Below are 19,753 nucleotides of genomic sequence, written 5' to 3'. Positions count from 1 at the left end.
AATGTACTGAATGAAGAGTGGGGAAATTATTGGTTGTTATCTTAACACTCAGTTCAGTTAAAATAACACAGCTTTAAAGATAAATTAAAGTGACCATTAAGCCAGGATGCCCATGGAGATATTACATTTCACTGTTTAAATTTCTCTATTAAATGGTATATAATGAACATAGACTTACGGCAGAATTATTCAAATAAGCGCTCTTCAATATGTATATCGCTGAAGCGTTACAGATTACGTGATAGAAATTTTAAGATAATTTCCCATTGAGCCGACTTATGCAGGGTCTTCCGCGAATGCAGTCTCTGCTAAGGCGGGAACATTGCCTTTAAATTTCAATCACGCTGTAATGCTGAACTTCCACAATGTAGATTGAATACAACCCTAAATTGCAATACAATAAATGTGAGAACCTTATTCAATACTGTTGTGAGCCACAGGTGTGAGTGTGATCTTGTGTGTTAGGTTGAGGATAATATCTCTGTTAGGTTGAGGGTAATATAGCTAGCTGGGTAATGTAGTGTACTGACTGGCCAGCTGACAGACTCATCCTTCTTACCAGGTGCTTCCTGAGTCGCGGTAAGAGAGTGGCCTGGTGTTGGTCTCCTCTGACAGGGCCGTGTTGGAGGGGTCTCCCTCCTTAGACAGCAGGGCTGCTATAGGGATGTAATGCTTTCCCTCCTGAATGGACAGAAAGAGGAGAGAACACAACATGTCAGACCAGAGGCCTAGCTTGCAGCTATCATAGACCAGAGGCATAGCTAGCAACTATCATAGACCAGAGGCCTAGATAACTGCTATCATAGACTAAAGGCCTAGCCAACTGCTATCATAGACCAGAGGCATAGCTAGCAACTATCATAGACCAGAGGCCTAGATAACTGCTATCATAGACTAAAGGCCTAGCCAACTGCTATCAAGACGAGAGGCCTAGCTAGCAGCTAGCATAGACCAAAGGCCTAGCTAGCAGTTATCATAGACCAGAGGCCTAGCTAAATGCTATCATAGACCAAAGGCCTAGCTAACTGCTATCATAGACGAGAGGCCTAGCTAGCAGATATCATAGACCAGAGGCCTAGCTAACTGCTATCATAGACCAAAGGCCTAGCAAGCAGCTATCATAGACCATAGGCCTAGCTAGCTGCTATCATAGCATGACGGAAAGCACAGGTGTGTGATAAGCGTGTGAAGCTTAGGGAGATTTGAGCTTGATACTGTTCGTGTGCTTCACAAAAATCCATCCAGGACTAGCAGGGAATGTTGCCAAAGAAACCAAGGTCATGCCTAATAAATCCAACGTAGAATGTCTGAGGAAGGGGTGATGATGCTGGTGGAGACAACATCGCTGACTGGCCTGTAAAGGAATTAGTCTGTATGTAACAGACCTATATTAATGAAAGGGTTTGAAATCCTCCCTGTTCAGCTCTTTTCTGTACTGTCAGGATGGGGTCCCATGAGGTTGGTTTTCAGCGCGAGTCATCTGTTATGTTATAAAGTGTTTTAATTCTGTGGTTTTATTCTGATGGGAGGTCTGGCCTGCTATCATCTCTTTACTATCCCCACCACTGTCTGGTCTCATTTTAGTCCTGTCTGTGTGTGTCTGGGTCAATGAACTATCTGAGTTAATGAACTATCTGGACCTGGGCCCAGTTGCATAAAACATTTTAAGTGTTACCTAAGGGAATTGTTTAATGACGTTGCATAGAGCCCCTCAAATTTGTCCTTAGGTAAGGGCATACTTAAGGGGTTTTACGGTAGTTTCAAGGCATGTATGGCAGAAAGAGTATCTGGTTACCATGGATAAAGCCTGAAATCGCATGTATTTTGTGAGATGGCAAAATAGTACTTCTACAATCAAGACAGGATAACCAAATTGATTCAGAAGATAATAAATCATGTTTCTTGTAGGGATTTCTTCTCTCAACTTGTTTCTATTACTTTCTACCACGTCAAGCGAATTTACAGAGAAACTAGCTATCTAAGCAGCTACTATAGCTCTGGAGCCATGGGTAGTGCACCTTCCATTGTTTAGCTAAGTAGCTAACTGTTAGCTAACTAGCTAGCTGGTTGATGTTTTCCTTTTGAAACCAGGGCAGAGGAAAGCAAGATTCACCTCCATACTGAATGAAGCACCCTTAACCTTTTCACTTCATTTAGGGGGAAATGCACCTTAAAATGTTTTGTGCAACTGACTTAAAGTTAAGGAAACTTTAAGTTAAAATGAAAGCTTACCTAGGGTGTTTTATGCAACCGGGCCCTGTGCCTTATGTCTGGGAGAGGGGAGAGAGTTGAAACTGGGAGCGTGGCTGTAGATATCTGAGGAAGTCTTCCATTCTCTCAGTGACTTAGTTTTAGACTGTCTTTTAAACTCAACGTTCTGGGCATTATAAGGACTTGATGGGAACCTATTGTTTTGTTCTCGCTGGGGTAACAGCCAATTTTCCTTCAGGACTCGCTGCTTTCCTTCTCGCTCTCTTGATTCCATCCCTTATTGTCAAAATCTCCCTGTCATTCCATTACCACAAAAGCAGCCCTTTCTTTATTAGCAGTGTAGGAAAGTATATGGCCCATGGCCTATATTATTATTTTTTATTTTACCTTTATTTAACTAGGCAAGTCAGATAAGAACAAATTCTTATTTTCAATGACGGCCTAGGAACAGTGGCTTAACTGCCTGTTCAGGGGCAGAACGACAGACGTGCTAGACGTGGTAGAAAGTAATAGAAACAAGTTGAGAGAAGAAATCCCTACAAGAAACATGCTTTATTATCTTCTGAATGAATTTGGTTATCCTGTCAGCTCGGGGGTTAGAACTTGCAACCTTCCGGTTACTAGTCAAACGCTCTAACCACATTTAGATGTGTTCAATCTGGTCATCTTTCAGCTGGTGGTTGGGGCTGGTGATGAGGAGTGTTGTGTGGATTTAGTCAGTGTCAGATCACATCTGTAATCCTCCAGACCTTTCAGGACGATCTGTCATTGTTAACGATAAAAAGTGATCCTCCTCATTCCCTGCTGGGTTTGGGATGTTTCTATTGTCATAAATGGCCATTGTGCTCAAGTTCTCCAATGTCAAATCCTCCCCAAATGTACAGCCTCCCTCCCACATATACTACTGCTGCACTAAATTGACCACATTGTGAATACCTTAATACAGAGCTTATGATATTGCGTCATATTAGTATTACTGTTGTTTTTCCTACAGTTTTGAAGTGCGGTTCCTCTTACGCGCCAGCTACTTTTTCAAAGGGAGTCGAGGGGGGAGGGGGGGTGTTGAGTGTGACTTCCCCTCCAAGTTCCCGTGAGCACCCCCCTGGGCCAGACCCCTTCGCATCATCTACAGTCTGTACTGCTTTACACAGAGGAGCCTGAATAGTTGCAATTTGTGTGAGTCACCATCCAGAACCAGGGACTAATTTCATTGTTAAAAGTGGTTTTGTAAGGACAATGTGGCTCAAGTACTTCACTTGGTTTTAGCTTACCCCAAGGAAGTGGTTTTGAGCTATTTGCCTAAACTTGACTTACTTAAACCCTTTTACTCCGTGAGGAGCATACGTCATCCACAAATGTTCTCCTCCACACTGTTTTGGCTCTTGCCTCAGCTACAGACATTTACTGGTCAGAAGAAAAACAGTACGTCACACAAGCCTTAAGCACTTAGATGAAACAAGGCCCTATCCACAACTCTGCTGACCTCTGATCTCCAGGTCACCTTGAACCTGGTCTTCATCATGTGACACACCTTAACCCTTCATGGGTTCAACCACCTTCACCTAGTCACTCATTTCAGATTAGTGGTACTCTCACGGGTGGAAGGAATGATAGAACAAATCCATGGGGATCTTACCTGCTGTACGCTGGCCTGTAGCAGGTCTCCTAGTCTCTCCACCAGTTCAGTGAAGGTTGGCCGGTCTCCTGGCTCAGCCTGCCAGCAGTCCAACATGGTCTGGTATCTGAGGGAAAATACACATCATGTCATTATGCTGGCTCGCAAATGCACATTAATAACAAAGACACACTGTGTAGCTATACTGTTGAGCTAAACTCAAATAAATTAGGGTAATAACATGATAATCGCAAGTATTCACATCCATATGGGTTGCTAGGCTTGCTTCGCTCTGCAGTGCCTTGAGAAATTTAACCATAAGGCAAACAATACTCAATCTTTTACAATCAGGAGTGTTTTGACATTCATAGAAACCCAATGCTCTCCTCCTCCACCAGACAGGCCCTGTGTGTGTGTGGACGCTGACTGACACGAGAGATGACCTGTAGCTGGCATTCACCCAAATCAACTGTCATCTACAATACTCATATACCAAATATTTCATTTTCCAACGATCATCTGGTCTCTGGGGCTGTATTTCGTTCCCTAGGTCTTGGTGTGAACATTAGGAAACCCCGCCCCTCAGCTCTTTGACGAGCTGTCAGCGTCTCTGCCCATGTGGGAAGACTCAGGGCCGTCATGTGCTGTGTTTTCACTGCAGCAGTGGCCTGTAATAATGGCCGACTCGGACGTGGAGGAATTCAGAGACGGAGCGCCGGCCGCTGCTGCTGTTTAAATCAAACCCCATAGCCAGCGTGGTGAACGAGCTCGGCCGGGGTGTTGATGAATCCCTAGCTCTCTTCACACTATGGAGCGCGGCCCCCAAACACAGAGGCCCTTACGTAAACACAGCCAGGTGCCCATTAGCTCCAATATGTTCCTCTGATTGGCACCAGATTGAGTCAATTTGAGTTTGGAGAAAATTACAGTAAAAAGCAGATGGTCCATTACGCCCTCGGTCCTCCCCCATACCCTCGCCTTTTGCCCTCTCCATCTGTGTTTGTATTCAGGACACCTCGACCTTGGCTTGGCGAGACGTCTCCTCTCCCCTCTGTGCGGTGGAGATTGGCTGGAGGAAGCGGCTGGGCTGTGATTCCCATGTTCATGAGTGTCCTTGGCCAGGTGGAGGGACTCGTAACATCCTCAGTGACAGGATGGAAGCCCAGAGTAGACCACCATGGCCCACATGGCCAACAAATCAAGAGGAGGGGATGTAGACAGCATTGTGGACAGCACAATTTCAACCCTGCTTCCTGTCTGCTTCATAATGGGGAAAAATTGGTTCCACCCCTCTTCTGTCTCTTTAGGGAATACGCTGCCGTGGGGGGCCATTGTGGTGGTATGAATTCCAAAGTCCACTTCTCTCTTCCCTGCAGGAAAGCTGTGGGACGTTGGGAGGTGGACATCCGTTTTTCTTGATTCTTACGTCTTGAGGAGTGTCTTCCACATTCTGATGAGGATGCATCAGATCGGCGCGCCGTTAGGCTGATGGAGGAAGTGGACCTTTCAATCTTCTAAACGGAGGGACACATTCCTGATGAGCCAGTGCAGCAGCAGCAGGGTAGATTTACCACCCCATATCGCCCGGCCCTACGTCCCCTTTCATCATCCATATAACGGGGGGTTGGGGTCAAGGTCAGGGGCTCTGGATCCCAGGCTCCCACACACATGATCAACATCAGGCCTGGGAGGCTCTGAGGAGAAGTGTGGGAGACAGGGGGGTATTACCCCTGTAGAATAGAGTGCGTACCGCTCCCCTGCTTCCCATTTAAACTGATATCAGCAGGTTGTAGTTCATGGTTCCTTGGCATGAGATTAGCAGAGTGTTATCTGCTCTCTCTATCTTAATTCGGTCAATGGAGCACTTTGCTTTGAACCAGAATTGAAAGGATCTTAGAGAGGAGAACTTGGCACCAGTGGGTCTGACTGGATCTACAGAGCTGCTATTTAGTTCTATTCCCAGTCCCCATGCTCTAAGACTCCAGTCTGGGTCATATTTTTGCAGGTCAACTCCAATCACCATCTCCCATGTCTCCGTGATACATCCATTCAATTGGCTGCAGTTGGCACAAGATGTTTTAAACATTCTGGACATCCCGGTGGTAAAGGGTTATAAAACATAAGTGCAGGATTGATCCTTTCCAAATGAATAAGACAGAGGGAGTTTAACTCCACCACGCTTTGTCACAAAGGAAATCCAAACGCTACGCACAGAGACACACACACACACACATAGCAGAATGTGAGATAGATTGAGAGCAGTGCTCAGGATGTGAGAGCGAGGGGTCCTTTGGGAGTAGGTTGTAAACTCGCAGGGTTGGGTGCGTTACTTTCTAACTGTAATCCGTTACATTTGATAGTTACATTTTCAAAATTGTAATTAGTAATGTCATTTTTGGATGACAAAAACTCTGTAACATAATCTGATTTCTTTCAGTTACTTTTAGATTACTTTCCCCATAAGAGACAATATTACCAATTGAACAACATCTATTGCGGGATACATCAGTGTTAGAGTTTACATATTTGGCCTTAAATGGATGATGCATGTTATTTTATGGGTTGGTTATGTAGGCTCCTTCTAACCCATTGCTTTCTACTACAGATAATACTATATAAGCTAGGTAATATCTTAGGTAATATGTCTGTCAGATTCACAGTCATTCCAATGAATTTAACACACCTTGATCTTCAAGAATACGAATTGGAAATAAAATAATAAATAACATAATTTGGAGCGTGCTTATATTTAGACTATTTCACACGTTCAAGTGTGTATTAATGCACATGTGTGAATTGGACATGTGTTTTTTGCATATCACACTCTCCCTGAGACACCCTCGGAGAGTGGGGTCACAACCAGGGTCTGCCATTATCAGGTTATGTGCCTTGCTCGAAGGCACATAGACCTATTTTCACCTTGTTGTCTTGGGGATTCTAACTAGCGGTCTGACCTTTCGGTTACTGGCCTAACTTTTTAACTGCTAGGATACCTGCCACTACCTGGAAATATAGATTAGCCAAATTGTTTTACCGGAGCATAACCCAAAAAACGAAAGACTAATTATACTACTCTGTTTATGATTTTGTTGTCATGGAGCGAGTTTTCCCAAACTCAGTCCTGGGGCACCCCCCTAGGAGCATGCTTTTTTTGTTGCCCTAGCACTACACAGCTGATTCAAATAATCAAAGCTTGATGTTGAGTTGGTTCATTCAAATCAGCTGTGTTATGCTAGGGCAAAAAAATAAAATATGCCCCCAGGGGGGCCCAGGACCGAGTTTGGGAAACCCTGTCATGGAGGACTGATTGGGCTCATTGCTTCAAGTTGAAAAAAGAAATGCTGCTCTCATGGAGTGGCATGCTTTGAGCAGTACTGATATCTCAATCATTTGCAGCTGTTGAAATCTATCAAAAGTATGCGAGTTTGAGCATTTGTCCAGTAGGCCTATGGATATTAAAAAAAAATGATATCAGCAAGAATTAGATTGAGCAATAAAAGCCCCACTCGTGGTCTTCTTAAATGAAACTTGTTGTTGACACTGTCGAGCACAATACCACGGAGGAGTTTAGAAGGGAGGAACTCCCTCAAACTTTAATTCCATAGGCTGGGATCCACACTATGCAGCTGTTGCAAAAGTGCATTTTTAACTGTCTGTCCACTGGTTGCAAAAACAATGATTGATAGACTTCTTGAATTCAACCATTATTGGGTTCAAATACACTTTTGTGAACAGTCATCCACAACAACCACAATTTGCAAGGTGCAAAAAATAGCTAAATGAGAGAGGAGCAGAGTGATCCAGATCTTTGCACTATGTACAGTCGAAGTCAGAAGTTTACATACACTTAGGTTGGAGTCATTAAAACTCGTTTTTCAACCACTCCACAAATTTCTTGTTAACAAACTATAGTTTTGGCAAGTCGGTTAGGACATCTACTTTGTGCATGACACAAGTCATTTTTCCAACAATTGTTTGTTGGAGGTGTACCTGTGGATGTATTTCAAGGCCTACCTTCAAACACAGTGCCCTCTTTGCTTGACATCATGGGAAAATCAAAAGAAATCAGCCAAGAAATTGTAGACCTCCACATGTCTGGTTCATCCTTGGGAGCAATTTCCAAATTTCCAATTTACTAGGATTAAATGTCAGGAATTGTGAAAAACTGAGTTCAAATGTATTTGGCTAAGGTGTATACTTCCGACTTCAAGTGTAGATACTATATCAATAATAAGTGATATCTGTATCGGCTACACTCTTTGAAAAAAGGGTTCCAAAAGGGTTCTGCGGCTATCCCCAAAGGAGAAGCCTTTTTGGTTCCAGGTAGAACTCTTTTGGGTCCCATGTTGAACCTTCTGTGGAAAAACCAAAAGGGGTTCTTCCAAGGGTTCTCCTGTGGGGACAGTCGAAGGACCCTTTTTGGTTGTAGTGAGCATCTTCTTTTTCTAAGAGTGTACACCATTGCTATATAATCTTTGGATGCCGACAGCAGTCGTAAGACATTAGCCTAAAAAAGGCTATTCCTTCTCTTTTCACTCGATCCATCAAACGCATTTTGTGAGTCATCATAGAGGTCTCTGACTTGTGGTCACACTTGCTCAGGCGGAACAAACAAAAATGTTTGTCTTTTTCAATTACGATCTTGTCTCATCGCTGCAACTCCCCAACGGGCTCGGGACAGGTCGAGTAATGCATCCGTGACCCGCCAAACCACCGCTCAACTGACGACCAAAGTCAGCCTGCAGGTGCCCTACCCGCCATAAGGAGTCACTAGAGCATGATGAGCCAAGTAAAGACCCCCCAGAGAGGAGCAGAGTGATCCACTTGTTAACAAACTATAGTTTTGGCAAGTCGGTTAGGACATCTACTTTGTGCATGACACAAGTCATTTTTCTAAGAGATTCCCGGTCTTGGCCAGTTGTGACACAGCCTGGGATCGAACCCGGGTCTGTAGTGCGATGCAGTGCCATAGACCACGGTGCCACTCGGGAGACCAATATTTTCCCTTTTCTCAATGTTGATTTGAATGTCATTGAGAAAACAGAAAGGTGTCAAAGGTTCCTTTCTGAATTTAAAAGTAATCCTAGAAGTAATCATCTAGTTTTTCAAAAGAATCTGTAATCTGATTACAATATTTTTGCTGGTAACGTAACAGATTACAGCTGCAGTTTAAAAAAAAACCCAGTTACATGTAATCCATTACTCCCCAACCCTGTAAACTCGGACGTGTGCCATAGCCTGGGACAGTGAGTGAGAGAGCCCCAGGACATAGTCCTCCCTGCTGAGAAGCCACCCAGTCACCTCATAAAGGCAACAACAACCCCAGATCCCCATGTCCAGTGACCTCATAAAGGCAACAACCCCAGCTCCTCCTGTTCAGTCCACCTCTCCGCTTGACTAACAGCACTGACACCACAGGGGCAGGAGAAACCACCCTAGACTCCCCCAAAGATATTCTGTTTCAGCAGCACCATCCACATCTGCCCTGCGTCTGATCCCCCTTGTGTGGACAAGGGAGGGGAGTCTCCCGACCCTTGCTCTCATTACCCTGTGTCCAGCTACCCCCTGGCCACTCCCCACTCCCACAGTCTTTAATGTGGAGCTCAATTACGACCGCATCGATGTCAGTCCGAAAACGGATCCGCACCTCGCCGCCCACCACACCCCTCGGTTAACTGCCAATCAGCAGCACCTGTCTCCCCTCCACATTCAGAGCTGGATTACCCATGATGCCTATCAAGCCCTGTCACTCATTCAAACGAATGAAGGAGCAGATACAAGGCCTCTTTTCAGCTCCAGTATATCGATATGGGAGGCTTTTCTTTACTGCCCTCTAATGTGTTGCCCTGAGTAAGAGTACCTGGTGGATAATTACCCTCAGGAGAGGTTGGGGGATACGTTGAGAGGACTAGAGGCATGCTTCGTGGTCTTTACAAGTTTCCCGAGCCAAGGGAGCTCGATGCATTATGCACTGCCAAGAGGTGAGAGAGCTTTCTGTCATGGGCCACTCTTCAAACTGCAAGTGTATTCCTTTTTTTGCCCTGAGTTAGAGGATGAGATTGGGGTCGGTATGTTAAGTAATGGAATAACAAAGATCGCTTGATCCTTACATTTCAGAGGAGGAGTATTCCGGAGCTCTCATCCTGGTCCCTTCCTTCAGTCTGCAGCAGAAGTCCTCGTCGATGTGTAAGCCGGGATACGGAGAGGCACCTGGGGGAGGGGGGGGGGGGGTTTATCAGACACTTCAATCTCCCACACAGAGAGGGCCCGGATACTTTACACAGATTAGACAAGAAAGCTTCATAAACAGTCAGTTAAGACTTCAACTGATTGACCTTGCACATGGACAATGTCATGACTCTCCTCTCGACAACAATGATATTATACACTGAATAACATCTAGAGACAGCAATATGATTTAATTGGACTTTTGGGGCTGAAGTAAGACTCTTCCTAGAATAATTAGAATTTATGCTGGGCTCAGCCGAAACGAAAACAATAATACACGACGAAGCCAACTTGTATCGAATATCCAATCCAGTTGGGGTTTTGGAAAATATTGCCCACGCCATCTAATCCATAAAAATGTCCAGACTCATGAACCAATATTTTCATGTACCCGACTGACATCCCTGACACAATATCAGATAGCATCGAAAGCTCCAGCGCACTATGTCGGTACGATGTACCATCTACTAGTACGCCGTGTTATACTTTCTCTTCATCACGTCAACCGAACACGCTATGTAAATAGGCAGATTACCACGTAACACATGTCTAACACAGAAACCGAAGTGTAGATGAAGGTTTGGCACCTAAACTAACAAGACGGTGAAATCCCAAAACACAAGACAAAACTCAAGCTGCTCGACTGTGGGTCACGTTGCGATATGCAGGTTCCAGCACCATGGGACTGCAGCAAACTTTTGACCTCTAAACACCTATCTGTATCAGATTGCCAGACTTGAGTGTTTGAAAAAAAATGTTGCAGTTGTTTTCGTGTCCTAATTTATCTTTCTGAGACCATGTTAACACCACCCAGATGTGTGAGTGAGTGAGTGGTTCTTTGAAGGTATCAGTGTCTGTGGTTCTGTGTGTGTGTGGTTCTGACAGAGAAAGATTACGGGAGAGTGAGAGAGAAAGAAAGTGAGCAAGAAAGAAAGAGAGCTAGAAAGAAAGAAAGAGAGAGAGAGAGAGAGAGAGAGAGAAAGAGAGAAAGAGAGAGAGAGCAAGAGAGAGAAAGAACGAGTGTTTGAATGCCGAAAATGATTGGCTTCATGGCAGAGGTTGAAGTGTACATGCCCAATGAATCCAAAAGCCCTGAATCGATGTACTGTTCTTTCCTTACACTTTTGTCACATTTACTCTGAATGTTGTCCTTGCTACCTATGGTGACATTTGAGCATACAATATGTCATGTGGAGTCTTGCTATAGAACAACTAGGCCAGCTGTGGTGCACAGTGCATAGACAGTCATGGACCGACATACAATGGCATCTTGAAGGTGGCAGTGGTTTCACAGCAGGGGCAAACATTTACATTGATCGGCTGCTTGGTTACACGGCGTTTGCATTGCCAGCTGGGAAGGCAACGGCCGACTTAAATGGAAGGTATTCTTTCTTTTTAATGACCCTTGCCTGTGATAGAATTCACAGTCCAAGTTCACTAATGTTTTTGCAGGAGCAGCATGAAAATAGTTTTCGCAAGCTGACAATGCACCCCTTTCTGCCCCAGAGGCACACTTACGCAGCAGCAGAAGCCAGCTATGATCCAGTGCATCTGGAGGATCTGCATGGCTGGGGGCACCTTGCCTCGCCTGGCTAGCTGACTGGAGACTAGTCTCCTCGCTGAACCTTGCTGGCTGATGACAGAACGAAACCTCTACCCTCCTTTGGAAGGAATACTGCACGCCGTGTGCAACATTGTAAGATTATGTGTGCAAATAATTATACAGACAATGTTTTTTTTTCAAACTATTTTGTGACTATTTGATTTAAAAAGAAAAAGAAAAGCCAGAAAAGATCAGTGTGCACCAAGCAGTCTAGGTTTGCAGTTTCATTAACAATCCTAAAACAGTTGTCCTTGTAGTCCTTGTGATTCAGGACCTACACAACAGAGGAAATCTGCATTGAATAAGTCTGTATTGTTCCAAATGGCTGTGCACAGATGTTTGTTAATTTCTGCCCATTCATTCTGCTAACGGGGAGGTGAGGTGAGGTATTTGTTTTTGTATTTATTATGGATCACCATTAGTTCCTGCCAAGGCAGTAGCTACTCTTCATGGGTGGGGTCCAGCGAAATTAAGGCAGTTATACCATTTTAAAAACATTACAATACATTCACAACAGATTTCACAACTCATTAAGTGTGTTCCCTCAGGCCCCTACTCTACTACCACATATCTACAACACAAAATCCATGTGTACGTGTGTGTATAATGCGTATGTTATCGTGTGTGTGTGTGCATGTGTCTGAGGGACTAGACGGCATGGTGAGTCATTCCTGGTATGTATATTTACCCAGAGAGAAGATCTCCCACATCAGAACTCCAAAGGACCACACATCGCTCTGAGTGGTGTAGATCTTGTCAAAAATGGCCTCTGGCGCCATCCACTTGAGGGGCAGTCTGGCCTGTGAGGGGAGAGATGGAGATAAGAGACGACAGCTCTTTTAAATCAGTATCTCATCTCACCTGTGTGACTGGCTGTCTCATCAATACCATCAATAACAGACCTGTCACATCTGAGGTGAAGCAGAAGGGCTTGTTGAGTAAAGTAGGGTAAATGCCCTCATGGCATAGTACTACCAAACATCCTCAACAACCAAACGTCCTCTAGTCTATGCAGACAGACACGTTTATTACATTTTCAGACAAACAGTGAAATCTGCCCAGAATATCTGCCATTTCCCAGATTTCCTGCATTTATTCAATCCCTCTTTTGTTTTTGCCAAGTCGGTAGTAACAGAACACGTGTTCGTTCTGGTTCTTTTCCATCAAGCTGAGTGTTTTTGAATGCCGCTCTCTCTCACACAACAGGCGATAATCGACGTCAAGTCGTTGGTGCGTTTCATCACGTGGAATTGACTCATTATGTCAGATGCATAGTAGCACAGCATAGCGTTGTAAAAAAGATCAGATTGCTGTTCATACTTACATCTCCTTTGCGAACGTAGTCTGGGTCTTTGTAGATGTCTCTGGCCAGTCCAAAATCGCATATCTTCACAACATTATTCTCAGACAGTAGGATGTTTCTTGCAGCCAGATCACGATGAATACACTAACAAAATAAGCGAAAACATCCAGTTAGATTAGGATTGACATCGATGCATGACTTTACATGAACGTTTGAGTTGTGTGGACATGTCTCAGGTTACGATTCAGCCTAATGTGATAAAGCATGGCAAGGACTATTTCCTGACCATGTGACCTGATAGGAAACACTCAATGCCCTGTGCATGTCAGCTAAGACAACCATATGGAACGGTCATCAGTTGTATTCGGAATGCGAAGTGTTCCATACCTAGGTTAAAGCCTTCTCTCTAATATTGACAACAATGGGTTCACTAATTAGTACCATCCGCTCTCGCGGAGCTTGTGACAAACCTTTAAATCTGAATGAGTTTTAGACTGATTATAGCCAATAGACTCGCAAGGAACATCATGTTCTATGAATAAAATATGTGAACAAAACAACTTCCCCAGCTGTCAAAATACAACAGCCTTTTATTAAATCTAAAGTCAACTGGACCGAATAAAGCTTTATAAACTGGTATTAGATTAATACCCAACATGTGTGTCACAAGACTACCTTTAGCAAAGTATTTTGATAGCGTAATTTGCCTGGAGGAGGTGCATACCTTGCGTGAAGCCAGGAACTCCATGCCTTTTGCAACTTGGAAAATGTAGCAAATCAAATCTTCCATTGTCAGCACTCTCTTGTACAGATCCTCTGGCTCTGAGGGTAAAACGGAACATAAAGTGGAAATGAATACAAACTCTTTTCATGAACGTGATTTAGTACGGTGTAACACGTACAGTGAACTCTAAAAGTTTTGGCATGAAATTATATGATACAATGACTATGAGGTTAAAGTGCAGACTGTCAGCTTTTATTTGATGGTATTTTCTTTATCCATATTAGGTGAACCGTTTAGAATTGACAGCACTTTTTGTACATAGTCCCCCATTTTAATGGAGCAAAAGTATTGGGACAAATTCACTTATATGTCTATTAAAGTAGACAAAAGTTCAAATAAAAAATGTAAATATAAAAATAAATTATAAATAAATTGGTTCCACAGTCCTAGCACGCAATTATCACATTTGTCACATCAAGCTTGTGACTTTACCATTTTTTATGCATTTGCAGTTTGTTTTGGTTGTGTTTCAGATTATTTTGTGCCCAATGGAAATTAATGGTAAATAATCTATTGTGTCATTTTGAAGTCACTATTATTGTACATGAGAATATACTTCTACATTAATGTGGATGCTACCATTATTACGGATAATCCTGAATGAATCGTGAAAAATGGTGAGTGAGAAAATTACAGAGGCATAAATATCATACCCCCAAAAATTCTAACCTCCCCTGTTATTGTCATGGTGAGAGGTTAGCATGTCTTGAGGGTATGATATAAAATGCTAACCTCCCCTGTTATTGTCATGGTGAGAGGTTAGCATGTCTTGAGGGTATGATATAAAATGCTAGCCTCCCCTGTTATTGTCATGGTGAGAGGTTAGCATGTCTTGAGGGTATGATATAAAATGCTAGCCTCCCCTGTTATTGTCATGGTGAGAGGTTAGCATGTCTTGAGGGTATGATATAAAATGATAACCTCCCCTGTTATTGTCATGGTGAGAGGTTAGCATGTCTTGGGGGTATGATATAAAATGATAACCTCCCCTGTTATTGTCATGGTGAGTATGATATAAAATGCTAACCTCCCCTGTGTAGCATGTCTTGGGGGTATGATATAAAATGATAACCTCCCCTGTTATTGTCATGGTGAGAGGTTAGCATGTCTTGGGGGTATGATATAAAATGATAACCTCCCCTGTTATTGTCATGGTGAGAGGTTAGCATGTCTTGGGGTATGATATAAAATGCTAACCTCCTCTGTTATTGTCATGGTGAGAGGTTAGCATGTCTTGAGGGTATGATATAAAATGATAACCTCCCCTGTTATTGTCATGGTGAGAGGTTAGCATGTCTTGGGGGTATGATATAAAATGATAACCTCCTCTGTTATTGTCATGGTGAGAGGTTAGCATGTCTTGGGGGTATGATATAAAATGATAACCTCCCCTGTTATTGTCATGGTGAGAGGTTAGCATGTCTTGGGGGTATGATATAAAATGCTAACCTCCTCTGTTATTGTAATGGTGAGAGGTTAGCATGTCTTGATATTTGTGCGCCTGTAACTTTCTCACTCATCATTCACGATTCATTCAGGACTATCCGTAATCATGGTCACATCTACATTAATGTGGAAGTGTTAAGAAACATATTCTACTCTTATCTACAATAGAAGTGACTCCAAAATGACAATACATGATTTACCATTCATACATATTGTTATATATTATATTTAAAATGGCCGACGTGCAGAGCAGCAGTCAGGACAGAGGAGGATGTCAACAGAGGCCTCCTCCTCCACTCCTCCTTTTCCTCTCAGCCCGGGGTTCCTGTCCTATCGATTTAATTAATGAATAGGAGGAGGAAACGTCCTATCAGGCCCAGGGAAGAAAACAATCAGGGGGCATGGGAGTGTGGGTGGAGGTGAGAGGGAAGGGTGAAGGGGGCGGTGAGGGGAAGGAAGACGCTGTTGGCTCATTTAGTTTACCTTCCTCCTCTTCCTCTGAGTCGCAGTAGCTCTTATCTTCCACAAAGCCGGAGCTGGCTGAGCTTCCGGTGCTGGCCACGCTCTCCAGGCGCCGCTTGATGAGCTCGCTTAGGTCACAGCCCGACCCCGACGTCACCACCTTACCGTCCTGGCTCTGACATACGAGACACACACCAGATGAAAAATACAGATGCAAACCTTGAGTCACTTTAGAAAACGGTTCTTCTAAAAATCTGGGGTTTTCCTGTTAGGTTGAGGTTTTGACAGCTAAGTAGACTAAATCATGAAGGCTTTTGATTTGATGAGAAAGCAGGATTTCTGAAAGCTGCTGATTTACCTTATAAACGATGAAATCAGCCCTCTTGCTTCTCAAGTAGTTTGACAAGTTTCCATATTTGCAGTACTCCACTATCATCATCAATGGACCTGAGAAGAAAGACGCACGGAATTCAAAGAAGATTCCAAATAAGTAATAATTCATAAACAGTCAAAACAGGATTTTCTCTGAGATTCCATCAATTTATAAACATACTTCACAAATTGCATGCAAGGTCATACAGTGTGACTAAGTTTAAACATAAGAGTTAACCCTGTCCTCTCTCTCTCACCTCCAGGCTTGGTGCAGGCTCCCAGCAGGTTGACCACGTTCAGATGATGACCAATGTGGATCAGGATCTTCAGCTCCGACATCAGAGCCTTGCGCTCATTTGTCGTAGCTCCTCCTGTTTCAACATAAACACAGACTATTTACAGGGATGAAGGTTAAATGTACATGTCCTATTGCGGGGATACTGTTTCATACTCCACAAAAGAGTGGATGTATTTTGGACTTTTAATGAAAATGTCATATAAATTCTTTATCTTCGTTTAAGATTACGCCAACTGATGTACGTTCCTGGACGTCTGGAAACCAAACAGTATAGATGGAAAATAAAGAACAGATGTTTACGCTTGCGGAGGAGATTTTAAATAGGCAAGACATTTTTCACATACGGTAATATGATTATCTGCATGAGAACATTCGATGTGCAAGGTGAAGATGGTATGCAACGATGGACAGCGGGAAATAAATGAAGTCAACATGGGAATATATAGGACTTAAAACACAAACATCAGCATTCTCTCACATTAAATTAGATACTCGCATACATGAGGGAACAACCCAAAGCACAGCCACACATTACATCACAATAAACACTGCAGCACACATGGAGAGTCAATATGACAGTAACATTATTTTTCCCCAGAATATAAAATGCTGTTTTGTTTCTCAGTTGTATAGCTAGTCTACACATAATATAAGAGGCCAATATCTTGGTCAGGAATGCTATGAGGTCAGAGGGAGGGATTTATTTAACCACGTATAAACTAAACACAACCAAAGTGACTCATCCTTTTTTTGGGGGGGGTGGAATCGATGCCAAGATTAACGGTCCCTCTAAACCTCTCAGTAACATTGATCTCAAAGACTGTGGAATACCAACTAGTCAATGTTGGGTGGCAGCCTAATGCGTCCAATGTGCCTGTGTAATGTCTCTCTCTTCTTTTATCTGAAAAGCTCATCTGGACACAGGTGGTTGGAGTTAGCAACGGTACCAATAATGTCCCTAACTGATAAACAGAATGAAAACATTGACTGAACAAAATGGTGTTGCAAAATAATCTTGCTCTCAGCCATCACTGACTCCCTGGATGTGGTTTAATCTAACAGGGATTTTGGGCGATTTAAATAACGAATCAACGACTTGAATTTAAAAAATGAATGGCGAACGTTCAATGACCAAATTACCCAAAAAATGGAGGGGGAAAACGACCAAATCGCCATCTAGTGGCCTCATGGGTGGAAGGTTATTCATATTTTACATAATTTCATAATTAATAAACATGTTATATTCTTCTGTAATATTGGGATGCAAACTCAAAATTGAATACATTGAAACACTGTATCTGAGATGGTACAGGTGTCTTCTTTTTAAAGCCCATAACCATGTGTGTGAGGTGGATACTTTATTTGTTTAGGACTACCAAGAAACACTCTGTGTGACCCTGATTTAGCCCACTGCAGTAAAAGGTTTTAAACAATGAATCAATTACTTGAATTTAAATAACGAATGGAAAACTTGTGAATTGTGGGACTGTACTTCTGCTCTGTCTTATTTTTGCTCATCACAGTGGTCCCAGCCTGCTCTGGAAGCTGGAGTTGACTGACGCTGAGTCTCAACACACTGCACGGAGGGTCAGTTTAGGGAAGTGAGCTGCTTTTCATTATGTTTGACCTGGGGGGGGGGGGCTGGAGTAGAGCAGTGGAGCAGCAGCCGGCCTGGTGAGTTTGGTTCCTCCATGATTAATGGAAAGAGATGATTAATGCTTTAACACTGACAGAAATATCTAACAAATGGCCTGATTTATCATCCCCATGTAGCTAGATGTTACCATCAGTATCCATCTGTGGCCCCATTACTCTACAGAGTTATAGTTGAATATCCTAACAGAACCCGGAGGAAAGTTAGTTGGACCACATCAACCCTAAGGGGATACAGCCAGTGTCAGTGATATTGGGCTGAAATGTTTATTCTGCTAAGATCACTAGGTAAAATTCCTTGGACAGTCTCCCCCCCCCCTCCCCTTCTCTCGGAGTCTCTCTCCTTCTGCATTGCTTTTTACTGTTTTTTACTCAATTGTTGATGGGATAAATATGCTCTGCCAGATTTAGAAAGACTGAAATGTGACCATAATTTATGGTGACCATAAATCATATGTGGGAAGCAGGTGTGTGAGTGTGTGTGTGTGTGTGTGGGGGGGGGGGGTCATTGTTTCCAATTGTTTGTGTATCTCCAAAGCATCTGGGTTACAATTATTAATAAGCACTTTTATTTTTCTAACCTTTATTTGACAACTTTTTGTTTTTTACACTTTTAAACGTTGCAATCACTAACACCAAGTGGAATGCTATCCTGATTCCTGTCATATCTGTACACTGTCATCCTCATCAGGGACACCAAGGTCTCAGGCAGCCAACGCACGCCTCCTTTGAACAAATAGCCTGTGCGCGACTGTTAATTACATGCACATGTGCTAGCACAGCTTTTGAATTCATATCATGCGCAAGAAACCAAATTGTCTGCTGAAATGACAGATGGCTGTTTTACATCTGTTACATCCAAAACAATGGATATTGTGTTTGTATTTGGCGAGAAGCACCTCTATCAGTACCATTTCCACCAGGTGTGAGCGAAAGGAAGCTATGTGGAAAACAGCCTGTATGACTTGGTTTTTTTCAACATGGTTTTTCAACAGAAGTGCACATGAGAGTAAATTAGCATATATAAAATGTTCAGATTAAAGTCTTGTTTCTTCCATACCTTTCAGCATTTTGACGGCCACAGTCTTGCAGGTCGAGAGCTTGTCAATCCCAAAAGCAGAGGCCTCCACCACTTTCCCGAAGGCTCCATGGCCCAAAGTTTTGCCTGGGACAGAGAGCGAGAGAGAGCGAGAGAGAGAGAGAGAGAGAGAGAGAGAGAGAGAGAGAGAGAGAGAGAGAGAGAGAGAGAGAGAGAGAGAGAGAGAGAGAGAGAGAGAGAGAGAGAGAGAGAGAGAGAGAGAGAGAGAGAGAGAGGCCAGTAGGTTACAATAGGTCTCCATGTAAATGAAAGTGGCTGGCCCCTGGGGAGTAGTAAATCTGGTTGGGTTCTCTATCAGGGGAATTATGGGTAATTAAAACAATCTGCTGAGGTTCTGACCACTGGGTCCGTGAAGCGCTCCTCCATGGGATTTATAGTGCCGTTAAGACGGTGGAGGGTTGCTGATGAGCAACGACGCTACACCCTCTTCACAGGGGGGTGTCACCTCTGCCACATACCATCCTCTCTGGCACTATATTTCAATGTAATGGGCAAACAGGGTCACACAGTTTAAGAGGACCCAGATGGGTGCCACATTATCAACATCACATTGACCTGTGGATGTGAAATGTAGGCTGGACAAGTAAATACGCTTACAGTAGGTGCCAATTGATGGTGCGTATAGCCCTTTGAGTTACAGCGTGGTCATGGTGAGTGACTTCTTCGACTGTACCAGTGC

The 19,753-nt window shown here is 43.3% G+C and overlaps 1 protein-coding gene across 1 annotated transcript in view; it reads right to left on the bottom strand.

Annotated features, from left to right (window-relative positions):
• LOC124010831 (vascular endothelial growth factor receptor kdr-like) overlaps positions 1-19,753 on the bottom strand; it is an 84,412-nt gene that overhangs the window by 17,236 nt on the left and 47,423 nt on the right. The window contains exons 18-27 of the mRNA XM_046323550.1: positions 19,036-19,140; positions 16,282-16,395; positions 16,011-16,099; positions 15,674-15,827; positions 13,685-13,782; positions 12,982-13,104; positions 12,346-12,457; positions 9,937-10,036; positions 3,848-3,953; positions 560-681 (exon numbers count right to left, since the gene is read on the bottom strand). Of these exons, the coding sequence (XP_046179506.1) occupies positions 560-681; positions 3,848-3,953; positions 9,937-10,036; positions 12,346-12,457; positions 12,982-13,104; positions 13,685-13,782; positions 15,674-15,827; positions 16,011-16,099; positions 16,282-16,395; positions 19,036-19,140 (1,123 nt within the window). The remainder of the gene's footprint in view (positions 1-559; positions 682-3,847; positions 3,954-9,936; positions 10,037-12,345; positions 12,458-12,981; positions 13,105-13,684; positions 13,783-15,673; positions 15,828-16,010; positions 16,100-16,281; positions 16,396-19,035; positions 19,141-19,753) is intronic.

The sequence above is a fragment of the Oncorhynchus gorbuscha genome, linkage group LG23, assembly GCF_021184085.1.
Source record: "Oncorhynchus gorbuscha isolate QuinsamMale2020 ecotype Even-year linkage group LG23, OgorEven_v1.0, whole genome shotgun sequence".
NCBI lineage: Eukaryota > Metazoa > Chordata > Actinopteri > Salmoniformes > Salmonidae > Oncorhynchus > Oncorhynchus gorbuscha.
The sequence above is the reverse complement of the archived record's forward strand: the minus strand, read 5'-3'. Positions and strand labels throughout refer to the sequence as shown.